Genomic DNA, 17,827 nt, shown 5'->3' on the forward strand with positions numbered 1-17,827 from the left:
ACTCTTCATCCACTCAAAACTCCTCCTCAGACTGAGGACGCGACTCAGCTGGTGGCACACTTGCTTCATGAAGCATAGGATCCTAAGTTCCATCTCCGGAACACGAAAAGCAAGGTGTGTTCATGTGCTCGCCTGTGTCCCAGCATTCCTTTAGGAGCAAGAATGAAGGTGCAGACAAGAGAAGCCCCAGAAGCTTGTGAGCCACCCAGCCTGGAGCAAGCTGAGGTAAGCAAGGGACCCTGTCTCACACACGGAGAAAGGAGGAATGACGCCTGAAATTGTCCTCTGGCCTCCACACATGCACCATGGCACACGCATGTCCACCTTCTCAGGTACACACCCATGCAAAAAATAATTCAAATGAAATTGAAAGAATACGACCTACGCCCATGTGACACACCTTGGGGTCCCTTCCCGCATGCTGCTCTCACCAGACTTCTTTGCATGCACCCCCACTTCTTGACCAGTCCTGGCTCCACCGCTGAAATCTTATTGTTCAGCCAGCACCTCTTATTTGATCTTAGTGCTGCCTTTGGAAAGCCCAGGAGCCCAGCACCTACATCAAGGTCACTCCTGGGATCCCTGGTCTCAGGGGCCATGCGAGTTATCATTGCATCTTATCAGAAACAGCACTGCCCACATAACCAGCAAAGATGTGCTGAGTGACATCCTCTTCAGCCTTGAATACTCTTCCCATTGTCCTTTTCTCTGTCCAAACCACTTGACATAAGAGGCTTGCAAGCTGCTTTTTCGAGTACTGACTGGAGATATTCAAATGAAAGGGTATAACAACCACTCCACAATATAAAGACAGCAGAGCTTGGGCTGGCCTCAAGCCTCACATTTCACAGTCTGGAGAAGCAATAGGGTGGGATTAACAGCCACCGTGGCACCAGGTCACTGCCGCATCTGCCAGGCAAACTAAAGAGGGAACAGAAAGATGTGCCTAAGAGGTCAACAACACCCGCTCTCAAAGATGGTCCAGGCCAGGCATCCGTGTTGTTGACGGTCAACCATGGCCAGTACAGATGCAAAGCCAGAGTCTGTCCCATGATACCAAGATTCAGTACCAACTTGAAGGGCTGGTTGCTTCGTGAAAAGGCATTGCCATAGGTGAGTGTTGGGGGTCAGAGGTTAAGAGTAGTGCTTGCTGTTCAGTCATGAGGACCAAGTTCAGATTCCAGCAACCAAGTCAGTTGGCTCATAAATATCTGAACTCAACTCCAAGAGAAAAATCTGGGTGGCAGTACGCACCTATAATCCCAGCACAGATGGGGGTGGGTGGGGAGGCAGAGTCAGGAGAATCCCTAGAGTTCATTGGCCAGTTAATCTTGCCAAATTGGTGAACTCCCAAATCAGTGAGAGACCACATCTCAAGAAATAAGGCTGGAATCTGGGCAGCGGTGGCAAACGGCTGTAATGCCAGCACCCAGAAAGCAGAGAGGCAGGAGGATTCCTGTGAGTTCAAGGCCAGCCTGGTCTACAAAGTGAGTTCCAGGACAGCCAGAGCTGTTACACAGAGAAACTCTGCCTTGAAAAACCAAACAAGAAAGAAGAAGAAAGGAAGGAAGGGCATTACGCCTACCAGCCCAATCATCAAGAACCAGAAAGAAGCTGAGTTGGTACCACACTCAAACCCCTGGAGAGGAGGCGGGGCTGGCCAGCCAGGGTAGCCTCCCCATCTACTGAGACATTGTGACAAGTCATTCAAAGCTCAGTATGCTCCCTTGGGCTCAGCTGACTGTCTGCCATCTTTGATGCCAAGTATGAAGACACGGCAAGCAGTTAGCATCGGACAGAGCTGAACATGAGTGTGCCACTCTTTCCAGAAAACAAGTGCCTGAGGGAAGACGCTGCAGAGCCCAGCTGGAGTGCTGACATTCTCACCATTAAACCCAGGCATTTATGAAGTCATCCTCACAATCCAGCCATATTCTCTAAACAAAATAATTAATTAATTAATTAATTGTCGGGGAGTCTGTATCTATAGGCATGCAGGCCACAGCATGAGTGTGGAAGTCAAAGGACAGCTTTGGGAGTCACTTCTCTCCTTCCAAAGGCCATCAGCCTAATGACACACACCCTTACCCAAGGATCTCAGCAACTCTCCACAGAACTTCATTCTAAGACAGGTATTCTTAACCAAATTTCCATTTGGTATTTGGCCCAGTGAGGAGTTTGCAATCCCTCTCCAGGGAATGGTTGAGCAGCTGCAGTCCATCTAACTATGTAGCCGGAGCTCCTAATTCTGGCCCCAGCATGAGGCTCCAGACAGGTAGACACCCCAAATCCTCACTCATGAGGCCCCCAGCTCTTCAGTGAGCTGCTGAGTCCATACCTCTGGCCCCCAGCCTCCATTCCTGTGACAGCTTTACACTCCAAAACATCCATCCACATCTGCTTTCTAAACCCTGGCCAGAGCCATTTCAGAAGCCCGGGGGCTCCACAAAGAGCACCCTGAGCCACACCCAGCTCCAACTTCAGACCCTCCTCCCCATCTGCTCTGCACCTAGAAGCCTGAGTAACCTTTGCAAAAATCCAGCTCAGAACATGGCATGGCCTCATTCAAAACTCCCAGAGGCTCTTGCGGCGTGTGAGGAAAGCCTTTGTCTACCAGGGCTGGTCCTGTCTATCTTCCCAGCCTTGCCCCAGATCCTGCCTCCCTCCTTGCTCCACAAGAGGTTCTGCCCGGCCACAGAGCTGGTCCCAAGGCTGTGTCATTCATGATTTTTTTTTCTTTTTGAGACAGGCTTTTGTTATATAGGCCAGACTAGCCTTAAACTAGCAATCCTCCTGCCTCAGCCTCCCAAGTGCTAGAATGAGGGCATGAATCCCCACACCAGGCTGAGGCATCGTGAATCTCATGGTGGGTGTTATATCCTCACCCCTGACTTCACCCTTCTCTAGTCTCCTGGCCACCTTCCCTCATTTTCCCACAGGAGTTTAGACCCCAGTGCTTGGCAAGGCCACCTGCTCTGGCCATAGGATGTGACACCTGCACGGCCCTTAGACCTCTAGACTCCACAGCATCCGTTGGACTGTTCAGCCAACAGAGAATCCAGACAGACCCCACGCTCCTGAAGAGCAGGGAAGAGAGATGTCAGCCTCAGGAGTCACTGACCTAGAGCCCAGCATTCAGCAAGGGTCAGGAACATTTGATGGTGCGGCGGCCCACCTGTCCATCTTTCCTTCTGTTAGTCTATCTCGAGAACACACTCAATCATCCTCAACCAGAACTTGGGGCCAGTGAAGCCTGGAAGCGTGGGTCAGGACAATGACACATTCCCTCACATGGGGTTTGTTGGAGACCCACCCTCTGTCTCGCCCCATCCTAAAAATTCTCATAGCTGGATGGAACAAGGGTAGCCAGAGATATGAGATGAGGGGCATGGCTGCTCTCTGAACCCTGTTTCCTTGGTCCATGGCATGAGCACCCAATAAAACCATGGCTGGGCACGCATTGTCCAGTGGAGAAACCATGAAAACAAACAGCAAAGAAACCATAGTTAGCGCCACCAGGAGGTGTAAACCGAGCTCTGGGTCTGCTCCCAGGGCAAGGAGGAATGTGCCACAGGGTGGGGTCCCGGCGCTCACCCAGCAGCTTCTGAAGCACCTGGCCATCGTAGAGGTCTCCTTCCAGCTGCTTAACGATGATGCGCTCCTCCGCCAGCACGTCGTTGATCCAGTCCAGGAGGACCTGGGGGAGGCGAGAGGCGAGTTTAAAGTTGCCAGAGAAAGCAGGGTCAGAGCAGGCTCACGTGGACAGCCGCGCAAACACAAGGGCTACCAGACACCGGCCTGGTGACCGTGGGGGACAACAGGTGCCTCTCGGTCCATGACCAGAGTAGGAGTGGAGAACCAGACCTGTGACTGGAGCTGGGACTTTCTAACAGTCCCCAACAGAGCCCGGCAGGGACCATGGGTGACACGTGTCTTCCAGAAGAAGGGCTCATGGCTCCACTAGGGCACTTGGCGCCAAATGAGGAAATGCTGAGAAGAGAGGGGGTCATGAAGCATCAACCCCTCTCCTCGCCTCCAGAGCCCCGGGCTAATGCAAGAGGTTCCAGCCTGGCCCCGCTACCACTGCACTCCGTGGACTGTTCAGCCAACGGAGAACCCACCTGTGCATCCCCCAGGGATCGCGAAGCTGTGTAGTGGTCACCCCCATCCACTTTAGAATGCTGCCCTGTCCCTGAACAGAAACCAGGCCTTCTCCGGCAGCTCTGTCCCTCTCCATCTCCGGTTCCTGAGACCCATCAATGGGATTCCACAGTACGCAGACTCCTCCCTCACGCCTGGCTTCTCTCTTAGCATGGTGTTTGAAGCCCATCCCTATCATAGCTCCTACCTCTCCCCCACTTCCGGCTGAACGAACACCGTACCACCGCATGACACAAATGCATGTACATCTTATTGGGCAGTGTCACTTCCTGCCCATCGCACTGCTGGGAACACTCATGGTTAAGTTTTTCTTTCCTATTTTTCCAGACCTACCTTCCTAACAGGTTTTCCCACTCAACACATTGGGAGAGCACACTGTGGAAACAAGCCACCTGCACTGATACTTGTCTCTGGGGCAGAGGGCTTCCCAGAATAAAGTAGATACCCACCTAGGCTGTAGCCATGGCACTCAGACTATGGCTTTCCCATGCCAGCAAAGTGAATTAAGCTGTCTAATTGGACCCCAGAGCCCCTGGGAGGCAGAGGTCTGTGGCCACTCTCAGGAAGATCAAAGTGCACAGACCCAAATGCACAATGTCTTGTCACTCTCTGAAAAAGCAGAGGCTGAGAAACTGGTGACAAAGCCAAGTTCCCTCAAGTCCTGACCAGCTTCCAAGTGGCCACAGGAGACTGAATCAGATTACTATTCATAGGGATCTCAGAGCTTTTGAGTCGCACTCGACTAGGGTGAAGAACCACACAGCTCTGCTGCTCTACAGATACGTCAAAGCGCCTTCCCAGGGGCAGGAGGGATAATGTGCGCCCTCTCCAGCTCTCTGGTTGATCAGGTCCCAGCCTGGCCTGTGTTCTCTGGCCACTGGGCTGTCCTCTCTGGGCAAAGAAAACTATGAGGCTGGTCCTGACTGGAGGAAACAGGTTGCAAGGGGCATATCCTGGATGCCCACTTGTCCCCTGCCTGAGGGTCTAAGGTTTGTTCTCACACTGGGTGCTGTAAACTACTGCAAGTATTTCCTCTGAGGGGTAAAAACAACAGCACAATTTCAACTTCATAAGGAATAAAAATATGACAGTGTGCTGAGGTCGCCTCAACTGCTATACTGGCTGGACCTGTGTCAATTGGACACTGCCAGAGTCCCCTGGGAAGAGGGATCTCGACTGAGGAAATGCCTCCACTAGACTGGCCTGTAGGCAAGCCTGTGGCACATTTTCTTGGTTAGTGATTGATGTGGAAGGGACCAATTTTGGACTGTGCTACCCCAGGGCAGGTGGTCCCAGGTGTAAAAGGAAAGCAGGCTGAGTAAGCCACCGAGCAGCATCCTCCCATGGCCACTTCCTGCCTCCAGGTTCCCGCCGTGAGCCCCTTCCCTGGCTCCCCTGGACACTGACCACAAGCTTTAAGTGTCTTTCCTTCCCAGGTTAGAGTACTCATCATAGCAACAGAAACCCCAAGACAACCGGCGAGGGTGAGAGTTCTCTGCCCGTCATCAAAAAGGGAAGAGAAGCTTGTGTTTGCCCTGCTGGCCCACCTCCAGCTGCAAAAGCCACGGGGGCTGAGCCTTCATTTATGGGGTGTCACCTGAGGATAAGAACACGCGCGAGTGTCCACAGCAGGTGCCGCCCTGGGCTGTGACAATGAAGACAGATGAAGTGCGGTCCCTGCTTACAAGGGCAGTTACCTGTCACGGGTGTTATGCTGGGAATGGTGCAGGCATGGAAACTTCGCAGCGTGGACACAGTGCCAGCCCACACCGGCCTGCAGGGCTCTTAGGAAGAGTTGGCCCCTCCACCTTGAGAGCCAACATAGGAACGTTAGCTATCGGCTGTAGTGAGATAGCCACCCTGCCCACACCTGTTGCGCTGACCCCACGCCCATTTAGGTGTGGTCACAGGTGAGGATGTGAGAAGGGGGGAGGCTAGATTTGGGGTCCCAGACCACAGCTCGCTCTCTTGGTTCCAGTCACGGAGAGCAGCCTGGGTGTGGATCCTTGGAGTTGGAACGTGTGTGGGTCATCAGTCTCTTACGTAAGTGACTTCTCCCCAAATAAAATTAACCTATATGTAACCAAGTCCCGTGTATCCTAATCTGTGCATCTATAACCGGCCACCATCCCCACACCTCTATCACGGTGTCTCAGGTCACTCCCCTGCATGCTCACTAGGCTCTTGTCACCCTGCTCGTCTCAATGGTTGTTAGAACAAGCCAAGCACCTGCATACCACAGGGTCTTTGCATGTGCTGTTGGGCAGTTGGTCATGACCTTCTAGGTACTGATGCAGAGGCATGCTTAAATGCCACCTCCCTGGCCGCCCTGCAGGAAGCAGCAGAAGTGGGGTGAGGCTTACAGGTATCCCCACACCTGATCGCATGTTCGCTTGGCCCTCATCATGGTTTCTCAGATATGCTGTGAGCTTGGCGAGTGAGCTGCTCTGCTCAGAACTTATCCCCAGTGGCTAAGACAGGAGCAGATTCAAGGTCTCACACAAACCAGAGTACTGCCCTTGGGGAATTCACATCTAGAAAGGACTCTTGGCCCTAAAGCCTTTGCCTCTAGAGGCTTCCTTCCTCAAACACAATCCTGCTAGGAAGTCCGGAGAGAATGCTTCTTCTGTGAGAATCAAAAACTTAAAGAAGAAAAACAAAACAAACAAAACCCCACATTTAGATCTCCGGCCTACTCAGAGCCCAAAGGCAGGAACAAAAGGACAGAATCTCAAAAATGGGCCAGGCTCTTGGGTTCAGGAAGCAAAAATCCTCCCCAGAGTCACCGCCACCCCCCAGGAGGTGCAGTTGACTTGAGGACATCACCCATCACCCCATCATTCTGCTCCCGGTCATCCTTCTTATCTTCCCTTTTACAAAAGAGCTTTTAAAGATAGCATCAGCCATTATTTTTGGGACTCATCTGCGAGCCCCAAGTCCTGCGGGTGAATAAGGAGGACACATATTAATTACATCCTTACACGGCACTCGATCACGGCTAGCTCTATGAGCTCGCTCTAACCAGAATAAAAAATTACTTTCCCCTTAGTTCCTTCTGAATTATAATCAGGTCTGCAGTCTGTCTCCCCCAGAGTCATGACAGTTACATTTTAATCATTTCCAAACAGAGTCCTGACTGTTGTCCCCCGGGGATGGAGACGCACCTTACTGAGTTGGGCGGGAGTCAGTGGGGGCTGATCATGGCAGAGCACCTCTACACAACCCAGGCACAAAAGGAAGAAACCCAGCTTCAGAACAGGGTGATCCCTATGCAGCAACTGAACAATGAGAAGGGAAGTCTGTTCTGGAGGAAGATGCATCCCAGCATGAAGCGCCTACCTGCTCTGGCCAGCATGCTTAGGAAGGCTGTGTGGGTTTGTTGGGTTTTTCTTCCCATCTCCAAAATGCATCATTCTAACACCAACTCTCTAACTTCAGGTGTCTCTACAGTCAATGTGCTTGTGATTCTCACAGCCCAGAGTCGGCACCCCAGGTTAGGAGCTCAGTCATTGGCCATCAGTAAAAAGAACCACCCTCCAGGCCCCCTCCTTCCCAGATATCACATTTGGGTCCCCTTAGGATCATCCTTCATTGGAAACAAACTGGGGGGGGGTCCATCAAATGTCCTCATTAGCAAGGACCCACGTGTGACCAAGAGTGTGTGCTGCAAGGGAGATCTCACACTCAGGCAACTCTGAGGGTTTCAGAACTCTGTGTCAGGCCCTGGGGACAAGGACCAAATGGGACACTGAGCACCAAGGCCTCTCCCTATAAGAAAAGCACAGGACACTTTCTAACAGATGGTTAATGACACAAAGTATCTCAACACACTGGCCACCCACAGGGAATCGGGGAATTGGAGTTGATTCCAGCAGACACCAGAGGAAATGGCAACAGGAAGAAACGCCAGTAGAGGACGACAGGCTGAGTCTTTGAGGGTCCTGGGCCCACAAAATACACATCCATTTCTAAGGTGATGCCCAGCCAGTCAGTGCACCAGGCCTGGTCCCTCTCTGTGCCCATCATCAAATAATGAATGGCACTGGGTCGAGGCATTCCACTTTCATGAGCTGGGATTGAACCTTTACCCCTAAATGGCCCAATAAGCACGACAGATGCTCAAAATAGTTTTTAATGATCAACCTCATCCAATGTCTGCCCAACCAGAGCCAGGGACTTCAGACTAAAGGCAAAGGGCAACTCACAACATTGCAAAGATGACAATCCCAGAGTGGTAGGGGACAGAGAGGGCCATCAAGACAACAGAGGGAAAACATAGAGGACAGAGAGCAGAGAAGAAACAAGGTCAGCCAGGCACCCTCAGGAACTCGGCCCTGGTCCCAAAGACTGGGAGAGGCTGTGAAGGACAGAGGGCCACGATGACCATGTCCAGCAGGACAGGATGTCAGCCAGTCCAAGCTGCACCAGGGAGGCAGGAGTATGGTCCAGCAGTGGAGTGAGGTCCTGGGTGCCCTCCCCAGTTCTAGGCGAAAAATACACAAAGCCTGTTTCTGGACAGCACCCCCACAGGGGACCACTAGAGGCTGGGTCACTGGGCTGCAGCACCAACGGCATTCTGAAACCCTGAGACTCACACAGTGTCCTTGAGCACTGAGGTTCTAGAACCATCTGCATAGAGGTGCAATCACAAGCTCCCAGCTCCTGCCCCTTCTCCCACAGCCCATTCCCTTGATCCTGATCCCAAGTGTGTGTGCCCCAGCTAAGTGTGCCTGTCACCAACTGTGACCTTGAGGACAACAGCTTCCAGTGTACTGGTTCTCAACCTTCCCAATGCTGTGATCCTTTAATACAGTTCTTCATGTTTGGTGACCCTCCACCATAAAATTATTTTGTTGCTACTTCATAACTGTAATTTTGCTACTGTTATAAATCATAATGTAAACATGATATCTGATATGCACCCCCTGTAAAAATGTTGTTCAACCCCCAAAGGGGTCACGACCCACAGGTTGTTAGCTGCTGTTCTAGTGGGTTCTGGTGTCCTTCTGATGTATTATCAAGCCGAAGGTATGCAGAGACCCCTGAGCTTGCCAGCGTGTCCTGGAGGAAGCTGTCTCCTCTAAACATGCACCCAGAGGATCGTTCCTGCTCAGCATAGCAGCAACAAAGCCACAGAGTATGTGCAACAGAAGGATGGAGGGAGGAGGCATAGAATTAACAGAGCAGACCCAAGGTACCTCGCTCTGCAGTGTTCTGGGGACGAGCCAGGCACTAAGTCCAGTCCTAGCAGCAGCTTGGAGGCTGGTCATCCCACACTCATAACACAAGCAGGATATTCAGGCCAGCTCCCAGGACAGGAAAAGGAAACATCCACAGTCCTCCAACCAAACCACGGCTTCCCTCACAGCCCCTACATCTGACCGACAGGGCTGGTCCACAGGAGCCAGTGTGCCGACCTCCCATACTTGTCTGTCTCAGAACCATCCCTTGCCAAGTCTGGCACTTTGTACAAAACAATAGCTGATGAGCCCCCTAAGGCCCCAGGGCTTCTCCCCAGTCTCTGGCGCTTACACTAGTTTTTGAAGGTTCTAGTTCAAGACCAGCCTGCTGTGAGACATACTCTCAGGCTGGGGTGCCTCAAATCTAGTCTCGGTATGGACAGCTGCAGGCCAATGAGATGGTTGTGGGAACAGGGCATTTCAAGGACACAGCCACTGCTGCAGGTGTAGAGCCACCCCTCCTGGCCCCGATGGATGGTTGGCTACAGTGGAGGAGAGTTGCTTCCTGTGGCTGCTCTAGGGATTTCCACAACTCCGGTGGCTTTCCATGAATCCTCTCACATGCTGGAGGCAAGAAACCCACAACTGGTATTACTGAGCAGAGGTCAAATGTCAGGAGAGGAGAGCTGGCCGGTCTGGAGGCTCTGAGGACCCTGCTTCCTGGCTTCTCCAGCTTCTAGAGGCTCGCACAGACCTCGGCACACAACTTTTGTCCTTCCTCCAATCCAGTAGCTGGAGCCTGGCTTCCCCTTCCTTGACACCTCCATCTGCAGCCTAAGCCACTTAGCCCAGAAGTGATCATCAATCTTTTGTTTGTGTTAGGGTTTGTTTTGTTTTGTTTTTCCAGACAGGGTTTCTCCATGTAGCCCTGGCTGTCCTGGAACTCGATATGTAGTCCAGACTGGCTTCAAACTCAGATCCACCTACCTCTGCCTCCCGAGTGCTGGAATTAAAAGTGTGCACTGCTACTGCCCAACAAGATGGTTAACCTTAACTGTCAATTTGACACAATCTAGACTCAACTGAGTGGAGCTATCTACATTGGGTTGGCCTATGGGCATGTCTGTGGGGGACTGTCTTAATTAAGCTAATTGATGTAGGAGGACCAAGCCCACTGCGGGCAGCACCAATCCCTATACCTACAGGGTCTCAAATAGGATAAGAGTGGAGAAAGCCACTGAGCACAACAGGCAGGCAAGTAAGCATGTATGCACTTACTCTCTCTGCTGTTACTGTGGATGTGACTAGCTGCTTCAAGTCCTTGCCACCTTAACATGCCCAGTGACAGACTGTGAGCCAGAACTGCAAACTAGACAAACCCCTCCCCTACAGAAAAAAAAAAAAAGGAAAAAGAATCACCCTCAGCCAGGCAGGGGTGGCACACACCTTTAATCCCAACACTCAGGCCAGCCTGGTCTACAGAGTGAGTTCCAGGACAGCCAAGGCTGCACAGAGAAACCCTGTCTAGAACCCCCCACCACACACACACACACACACACACACACACAAAGACTCACCCTCTTCAGGTGGCCATACCAGACATTTCCAGTTCATATTTCTAGAAGGCACAGCTGGAGAGCAGCAGCCCTGATTCCCCTGAATCTGCCCTTATGAAAACTCACTGGGTTCCCTGCTGTGGCGAAGGTGGGAAGGCCAATAGAGAGCCATCTATTTCAGGACACTGTCGCATACAGCATTCAAAGAGCCTAGGTCACACAAACCAGGTCTGGGCCTCCGAGGCAGGACAAGCAATCCAAGTCTCAAACTGCCCCTGGACAGGACCAGGCATGTGCTTGAGAAGGGCAGGAAGTTGTCCCTGGAAGCCACTGGGCCACGACCCTACCCACCTGCTACTGCAACCTTTGAGAACAATGCCTTCTGCTTTCCCACCTGGCTGGTATTCACGCTACCACACATGCCCCATGAGTGTTCTGGTTACATTCTAACCATGTTAAAACATTCTGACCAGAGCAGCTGAGGGGAGGGAAGGGCTTATTGGCTTACACTCCCAGGTCAGTCCACCACTGAGGGAAGTCAGGGCAGACATTCACGCAGGAGCTTGAAGCAGAAACCATGGAGGAACACTATTTGCTGGATCACTCACAGGCTCGTGCTTAGCTAGCTTTCTTATATAACCTAGGATGCCTGCCAAGGGAATGGTGGTGCCCACAGTGGGCTGTGCCCACTTATGTCATTTAACAATCCAAAGGATCTCTCACGGACATGCCACAGGCCAAGTCTGATCCAGGAAAGGCCTCAATGGAGACTCCCTTTTCAGGTGACTCCAGGCTGTGTCAAGTTGACATTTAGAACTAACTAGGACACCAAGGCCCGTCTTCAGATGAAGCCATGATAAGGGAAGACAATAACCTGTTCCCCGAAACATCTTGAATCTAGACCCCTAAGAAGCTATAACAATTGGACCTGTATGCAGGGTGTACCTTCAAGACAGACTCCGCACAGCTCATCATGTGAGCACCATATGACAGCCCCACAAAGGCCCAGGGTTGCTAGAGCACCTGGAGGACCCATGTTCCGTCTCATTCCTCAGCCCACACTCCACTCCTCTGTGCCCGTCTCTAATGTCGCCTCAACGGCTTTTCAGGAGCCTTGTGTCTACAGAAGCTCTGAGGCCCCAGAAGAAGGCCTGCAGCCAACAGGGTTGGTCGAGTCACATCACACTATACCTCACCTTGATCAGCTCCTTGAACTTGGGGTCCTCTCTGGAGGTGGGATCAATCATGGTCCGCTCCTCATTCTCCTCTGCCAAAGACAGAAAGGGCCAGAGTGAGTGGGGGAGGTAGGAGGTGGAGGGTTGACTGGGATGCCAGGCGTGGAGGACTCCCTGCTCAGGGGGTGGAGGACTCCCTGCTTACTCACACAGGGCAGGAAGCTGGTGGAAAAGCAGAGAGCCATCATGTTCTCAATGAGAACAGGTCGCCAGCCTTGTTGGCTACACACCAATATCAGAAATAAAGGATGCAGGGCAGCAGGGTGAGATGAGGCCAGACTCCATCTCCCAAGCCTTGGACTCCAACAGCTCTAGCAGCAAGTTCAAACCATGCTGGCATGGGGAGGGAAAAGACGGGGGGGGGGGTGTGTGACACCTGCCTGGGAAGTGCCCTGCCAGAACTAGATGGCTAGGAGAGTTTTGAGCACCAGTGGTTCCTGGATCCCTGTTCACCAGTCTACCAGAGGCTGTGTGGGGCAAGAGCCATGGAAAACGTATGGGAACAGATGAGCAGGCACCAAATACACAAAACGGCATCTACGGGGAAGCAATACAAATAGCAAAAACACACAAAAGGATGGTGCTTTAGGCATCTCCCCTGTGGGTTTTCCCTCCATGTTCTAGCCTGGATCTAACAGACAGCAAGAGGCCAGTGGAGTCCATAGGGGGAGTGGGACAGGAAGTTGGGAAAGGAATGAAGGAAGACACGGGGCCTGAACAGAAAAGACCAGGTCCCACAAATGCCAGGGTGCCATGGGTCCACTGACCACAGCAGGGAGCTGAGGGGACGTCCAGCTTCCCAGGCAGAGAATAGCCGGGATGCTACACCTGCTACAACAGTCAGCTGCCGTAGTGGTAACAGGCATGCCCTTCTGGCCGGGAGGGACCATCACAGACCAGTGCTCTCAGGTACCAGGCCACCTCTGGGCCATAGGCTGGGCCTCGCCTGCTTCCTCCCTGAGACCCTGATGGCCTCATCATGGAATATCTGGATAGACAGGGATCTCCCTCTAAACCAAGGTTTGGAGATAAGCAGTGTCCCATACCTGTCTGCCACAGTGACTTGCTGCCAAAACACGAGGCTAAGAAAGGGCACTTTGACTGGCACTCTGTCATCGACCTGCAAGGAGTCAGGGGCCTCCCCATCCACAGTTCCCACACAGCCAGCTGCAGGCCCAGCACAGCTCTTCAGGGCAGCCATGGAGATATGTGGGGTGCTGGAATGTGTACCTAGTTTCTGAATTTCTTCATGCTTTGAGGCCTTGGAGCCCACTCATCCCAGGGAGATGGTCGTCCAGGGATGGTTGTCCCCTAGCTTCCTCCTCTAGGGACTCGTAGGGTTCCACACCCTGAGCCAACACTCTCTGCCTCATCTTCTCTCATCCCCTAGGCCAGTTATCAGTTAACTCAAGTCAGTAACTTGTGCCTGGAGCTACACCATACAGTCTTCTGCTCAAAAAACAAGCCAACTCCTCCTCTCTCTCCTCCACTGCTTGCCCAGCCCTGCTTGGCCCTGCTTGGCCACCCCACCCCATAGATCCACGACCATAACAAGCCATGTTCCCAATGCCAGGCATCTACACCTGGAAGCCAATGAAATCTGCTCTTGAAGATGGGAGCAGAAGCCTGCATCTCCCTAGAGACATCTCTGGATAAGATGTGGGTTCTCTAACACCAACCATCCATGTGGGATCCTACAGCAGGGACGGACAACACAGGGAGGACAACAGTACCTAGCTGGGTGTCTTCAGGGTGGATGTCCACCAAAGCCGGGGCCATCGGGGCATTGATGGCGCTCTTGCCTTCTTCTTGCAAGTCAGTCACTGTTGAAAAGAGAGACCCAGTCATTATACAGACAGCCAAGAGGAAAGTCCCGTGCTTCCAACACGCCTCTTACATGCACACACCCCTTCATGGTGGGTGGTCCAGAGAAGCGGAGGGAAGTGCTCCCAGACCAGAACACCTGCCGTTGGGCTTTGCATCGAGCAGTTCTTAATTCTTTCCAAGCCCCTTTGGAATATGTGACTGAGACATGGAAGCTTCTGGCTGCTTCTAGTGACTTCCAGACCTACCCAAAGCTGCTGTGGCAGACAAGGCTTCGACCCCCAACAAGGGCAGAGAGCATAGGTGGAGCTGCCTTCTGTCTCGGGCAGAGCTGTGTCTGGGGTTGTAGACTCGAGGTGTGAACAGGCCTACTTGCACACATGGGTGAGCAGAATTTAAAGTGTGCCACATCCTTAGGGATGGAAGTCTGATGGAGGTGGAGTGAACTCTTACATTTTGTGCTGTCCTTGCATCTATTTTTAAACAGGTTAGAGTCTCAGACCAGAAGCTGTCTTAGTCTAGACATATGCCTCCTTCCTGCTGGGTATAACCCTTCCAGATCTCTGCCTTGGGAACAGTTAACCTCCAAGAGGGCATCCACATGCAGCCAGCCTGGATGTCCCCTCTCACCTCACTTCCTATGTGGATTAAGTTGCAGAGAGTCATGACAACCAGCCCTCACTTGCTGGTACTCGGGCCTGCAGGAAAATCTGCTTGGATTATGTCCTGAACCCAGAAAGGCATAGCCCATGGCCCTCATGCTCCACTAATTCTGTAGGTGTACACGTGTACTCCGGGTAGTAAGTCACTAAATCTCTATTACCATCTCCATCTCTCCTGGCCCCTGGAGGGACATGCTTCCTCCGAAGAGCTTAAATCTCTATAGAAGGTAACAGGATCAGGATCAAGGCCAGGAAGAAAAACAACAGACTCTGGGGAAGTGAGAGAGCTTCCATGCTGGCAATGAGTGGGTTCAGAGACTGCAAGCTGTGCATAAGCTTCTTTGCATGTAGGCTGGGAGTAGGGGATAGTTGTAGGGCTCAGACAATGTGTACCCCAGTCCTATGACACCACACAGGACCTTTCATCTCCCCAGAGACCCCTGATGGCCCTTGGTCACAGCCACAGGGTGGGGAAGAGAGGGACAGCTTGCACAGATGCAAGGCGTGGCTTCTTCCTGGAAGCTCTGCCACATCTGTGGAAAGCTCTGCCACATCTGGAGCCTTAGAACCGGAAATGGTGGCTTCCAAATCACTGAACCTCAGAGTCCAGACTTCAGTCCCAAGACCCAGAGGGGACAGAGACAGACAGGTCCAGGTCCAGGCCAGCAGCTTCTTTCAGCCCTGAGTGGGAAGCACTGACCACTTAGTAATCACACATTCTGTCTGAGGAGATCTCCAGCGTCAGGTGTCCCACTCACCGCTCTACCCTTCCCCCTCAGAACTTACACAGTAATATGATTCTAAGCTCTACCTGAAATATTGTCACCTCAAAGTGTTAACACTTTACCTGTTGGTCACCTGGCACCCACAGCAGCAGGTAAGGGGGCAGCACCATGTGTGACACCATGTGTGGTCCCGACCCTGCTGGCTGAGAGACCCCCAAGTCAGTCTTGTTAACGCCTCCGATCCTGCTGCCCGACTCAGGTGGCATTCCCTGCTTGTTCTCTTAGGTCCCCAGGCAGACTGAAGAATAACAAATCCCCAGCTCAGAGCAGGACACACAATGGGCTCTTGAGACATGACTGTGGATCCAGCTCTGGGGACAAGCCACCCTCCACCTCCAGCAAGGATAGACACTAACTCTAACATCGGCAAAGATGCTGATGATTGGCTTTTTGAAAAAGGAGACCCTTTTGTAAACTTGTAAACCCATGTTCAAGGCCATGTTATTCACAACAGCCAAAAGGTGAAAACAGCACAGATGTTCATAGATGGGGGGGGGCGGGAATTTGATGGTCACACCCATTGAGGATCCACAAATATGACGTCATTCACAGAAAGGCTCTTAACCGCTGTGCCATTCCTCCAGCCCCACAAATCATTTCCTAATCCCCCAGAATTCACCGTGACTCTGTGAGGGAAGCGGGCAACTATAAAAAAAACTTTTATGAGTCAGTGACCACAAAGGGGGGTGGACTCCCTCTGCCCCACCTCCCAAAAACACACAAAGATTCATCCTGGGACACCAGGCTAGCTTAGAAAACAGACCAAAATTCCTGCAAATATTTGCACTCCATAGTGAAATGGAGGGAGTCAGAAATAGGAAGAAAAGAAACTCTCCAGGGAAATTCAACCCCCCGGCAGCCCAGGGCAGGGTTTCCCAAACCCCATCCGGCTAACACTTCAGAGGAAAGCACAGGGGTCCCTACGCCAAGGCCATGCGCGGTGGTTAGTGTGACAGTCAAAGAAGAATAAAAGAGTTTGGGTTGAGAACGAGGCTGTCCGGGGAGGCTCCAGCGAGCACACAGAAGATTAGAAAGACCCCATGGCGTGGGACTGGAGGGATACCTGGGTGGATAAAGCACCCAGAAATCACGAAGGATCAAGTCCAAGCTCTAAAGCCCACATTCAAAAGCCAGTGACAGGGGCCCTGTAGTCCCAGAGCAGAGGAGGCAGAGACAGGTGGCTCCCAGCGTGCTGGCCAGCTAGCCTCATCTATGAGCCCTAGTCTCAGTGAGAGGCCCCTGTCTCAGAAGGGAAGATGGATGGCTCCTGAGGCGCCACATAAAGGGTGGCCACTGTGCACCTGCGCATGCGTGAACACACAGACACCAATGAAATTTAGAACAACAATAATAACAAATCCCTGAGAGCCACTACACACTCAGCCCCCTACCTAGAAGCCCAAGGCCTGGAGAAGAGAGACTGACTGTGACCCTGATTCCAAAATCTTAGAGCTGGGGTGTTGGGGGGATGACACAAAGGGAATGCCTTTATCAAAGCATAGAAACTAGGTCACATAAAACAGAAATTTCCACACCGCCCTTGAACATCAAACACAACCTTAAACAGGGCCAGGGACTTTGTGACCTTCATAAACAAGGAGCGCACACGCAGAGTCTGCCAGGCTGCCATTGACATGCTCTCCCCAAGGTGGTCCTTCCTGTCCAAGGCCGTGGCAAAACACAGAATCAGAGCCCAGGGAGAGCGCTGTGAACTCCGCCAAACTTGCCAAGCCCCAGCTCAAACCTCAGTCTGTCACACACTTGTGGTGACAGGCAAGCCCCCTGCTCCTCACTAAGTCTCAGTTTCCCCTCTGTAGCACAAGGCTGGGAAGAGTCCCTGCTCACAGGTGTTCAGAGGAATGGACGGGCCTGGGGCACTCAACACCTGGTTCAGGTTGCACACATAGCCGTAAGCCGGAGGGTTAGCTGTGACTGGTGATGGCTCAGGACAGCCACAGTCATGGAAGACCAAGAAGGAGGCACAGGTCATCCTTCATGCCCAGAGAACCATGGGACGCTCCTTGGAGGAGTCATCCAATGAACCAGTCTTGAAAGAAGGTCAGACTCAGGAGCAGCTTTGGGGACTAGAGAGCAGTGGGTGGTGGGTGGGGCCCAGCCCAGGAGTCCACAGACACCAAGGGCAGAGGAGTCCATTGCCCCAGCTTGAATCTTCCAGTAGATCCCACTGCACTGAACTGTTTCCAGTGTTAACCCAATGGGCAGCTACAGAGGACCCACCAGGCTTCAGAGGATGGTTTTGGAGAGCCTGTGTCTTCCACTCTACCAGAAAGCAGCCCAACAGGTTACTGGGTTTCAGTAAGTCTCAGGAATGCTGAGATTTTTTTAAAGCTATGGTCCAGATGCCAAGAGGACGCGCACTTCAAAGATGTGAGACGCCACCGACTGAGCTGTGCTCAGTTCCAG

At 52.4% G+C, this 17,827-nt stretch overlaps 1 protein-coding gene across 1 annotated transcript in view; it reads right to left on the minus strand.

The window, feature by feature from the left end:
- Parvb (parvin beta) overlaps positions 1–17,827 on the minus strand; it is an 82,067-nt gene that overhangs the window by 27,607 nt on the left and 36,633 nt on the right. The window contains exons 2-4 of the mRNA XM_040754053.1: positions 13,866–13,955; positions 12,094–12,164; positions 3,595–3,697 (exon numbers count right to left, since the gene is read on the minus strand). Of these exons, the coding sequence (XP_040609987.1) occupies positions 3,595–3,697; positions 12,094–12,164; positions 13,866–13,955 (264 nt within the window). The remainder of the gene's footprint in view (positions 1–3,594; positions 3,698–12,093; positions 12,165–13,865; positions 13,956–17,827) is intronic.

Source organism: Mesocricetus auratus, unplaced genomic scaffold (genome assembly GCF_017639785.1).
Source record: "Mesocricetus auratus isolate SY011 unplaced genomic scaffold, BCM_Maur_2.0 Super-Scaffold_100010, whole genome shotgun sequence".
NCBI lineage: Eukaryota > Metazoa > Chordata > Mammalia > Rodentia > Cricetidae > Mesocricetus > Mesocricetus auratus.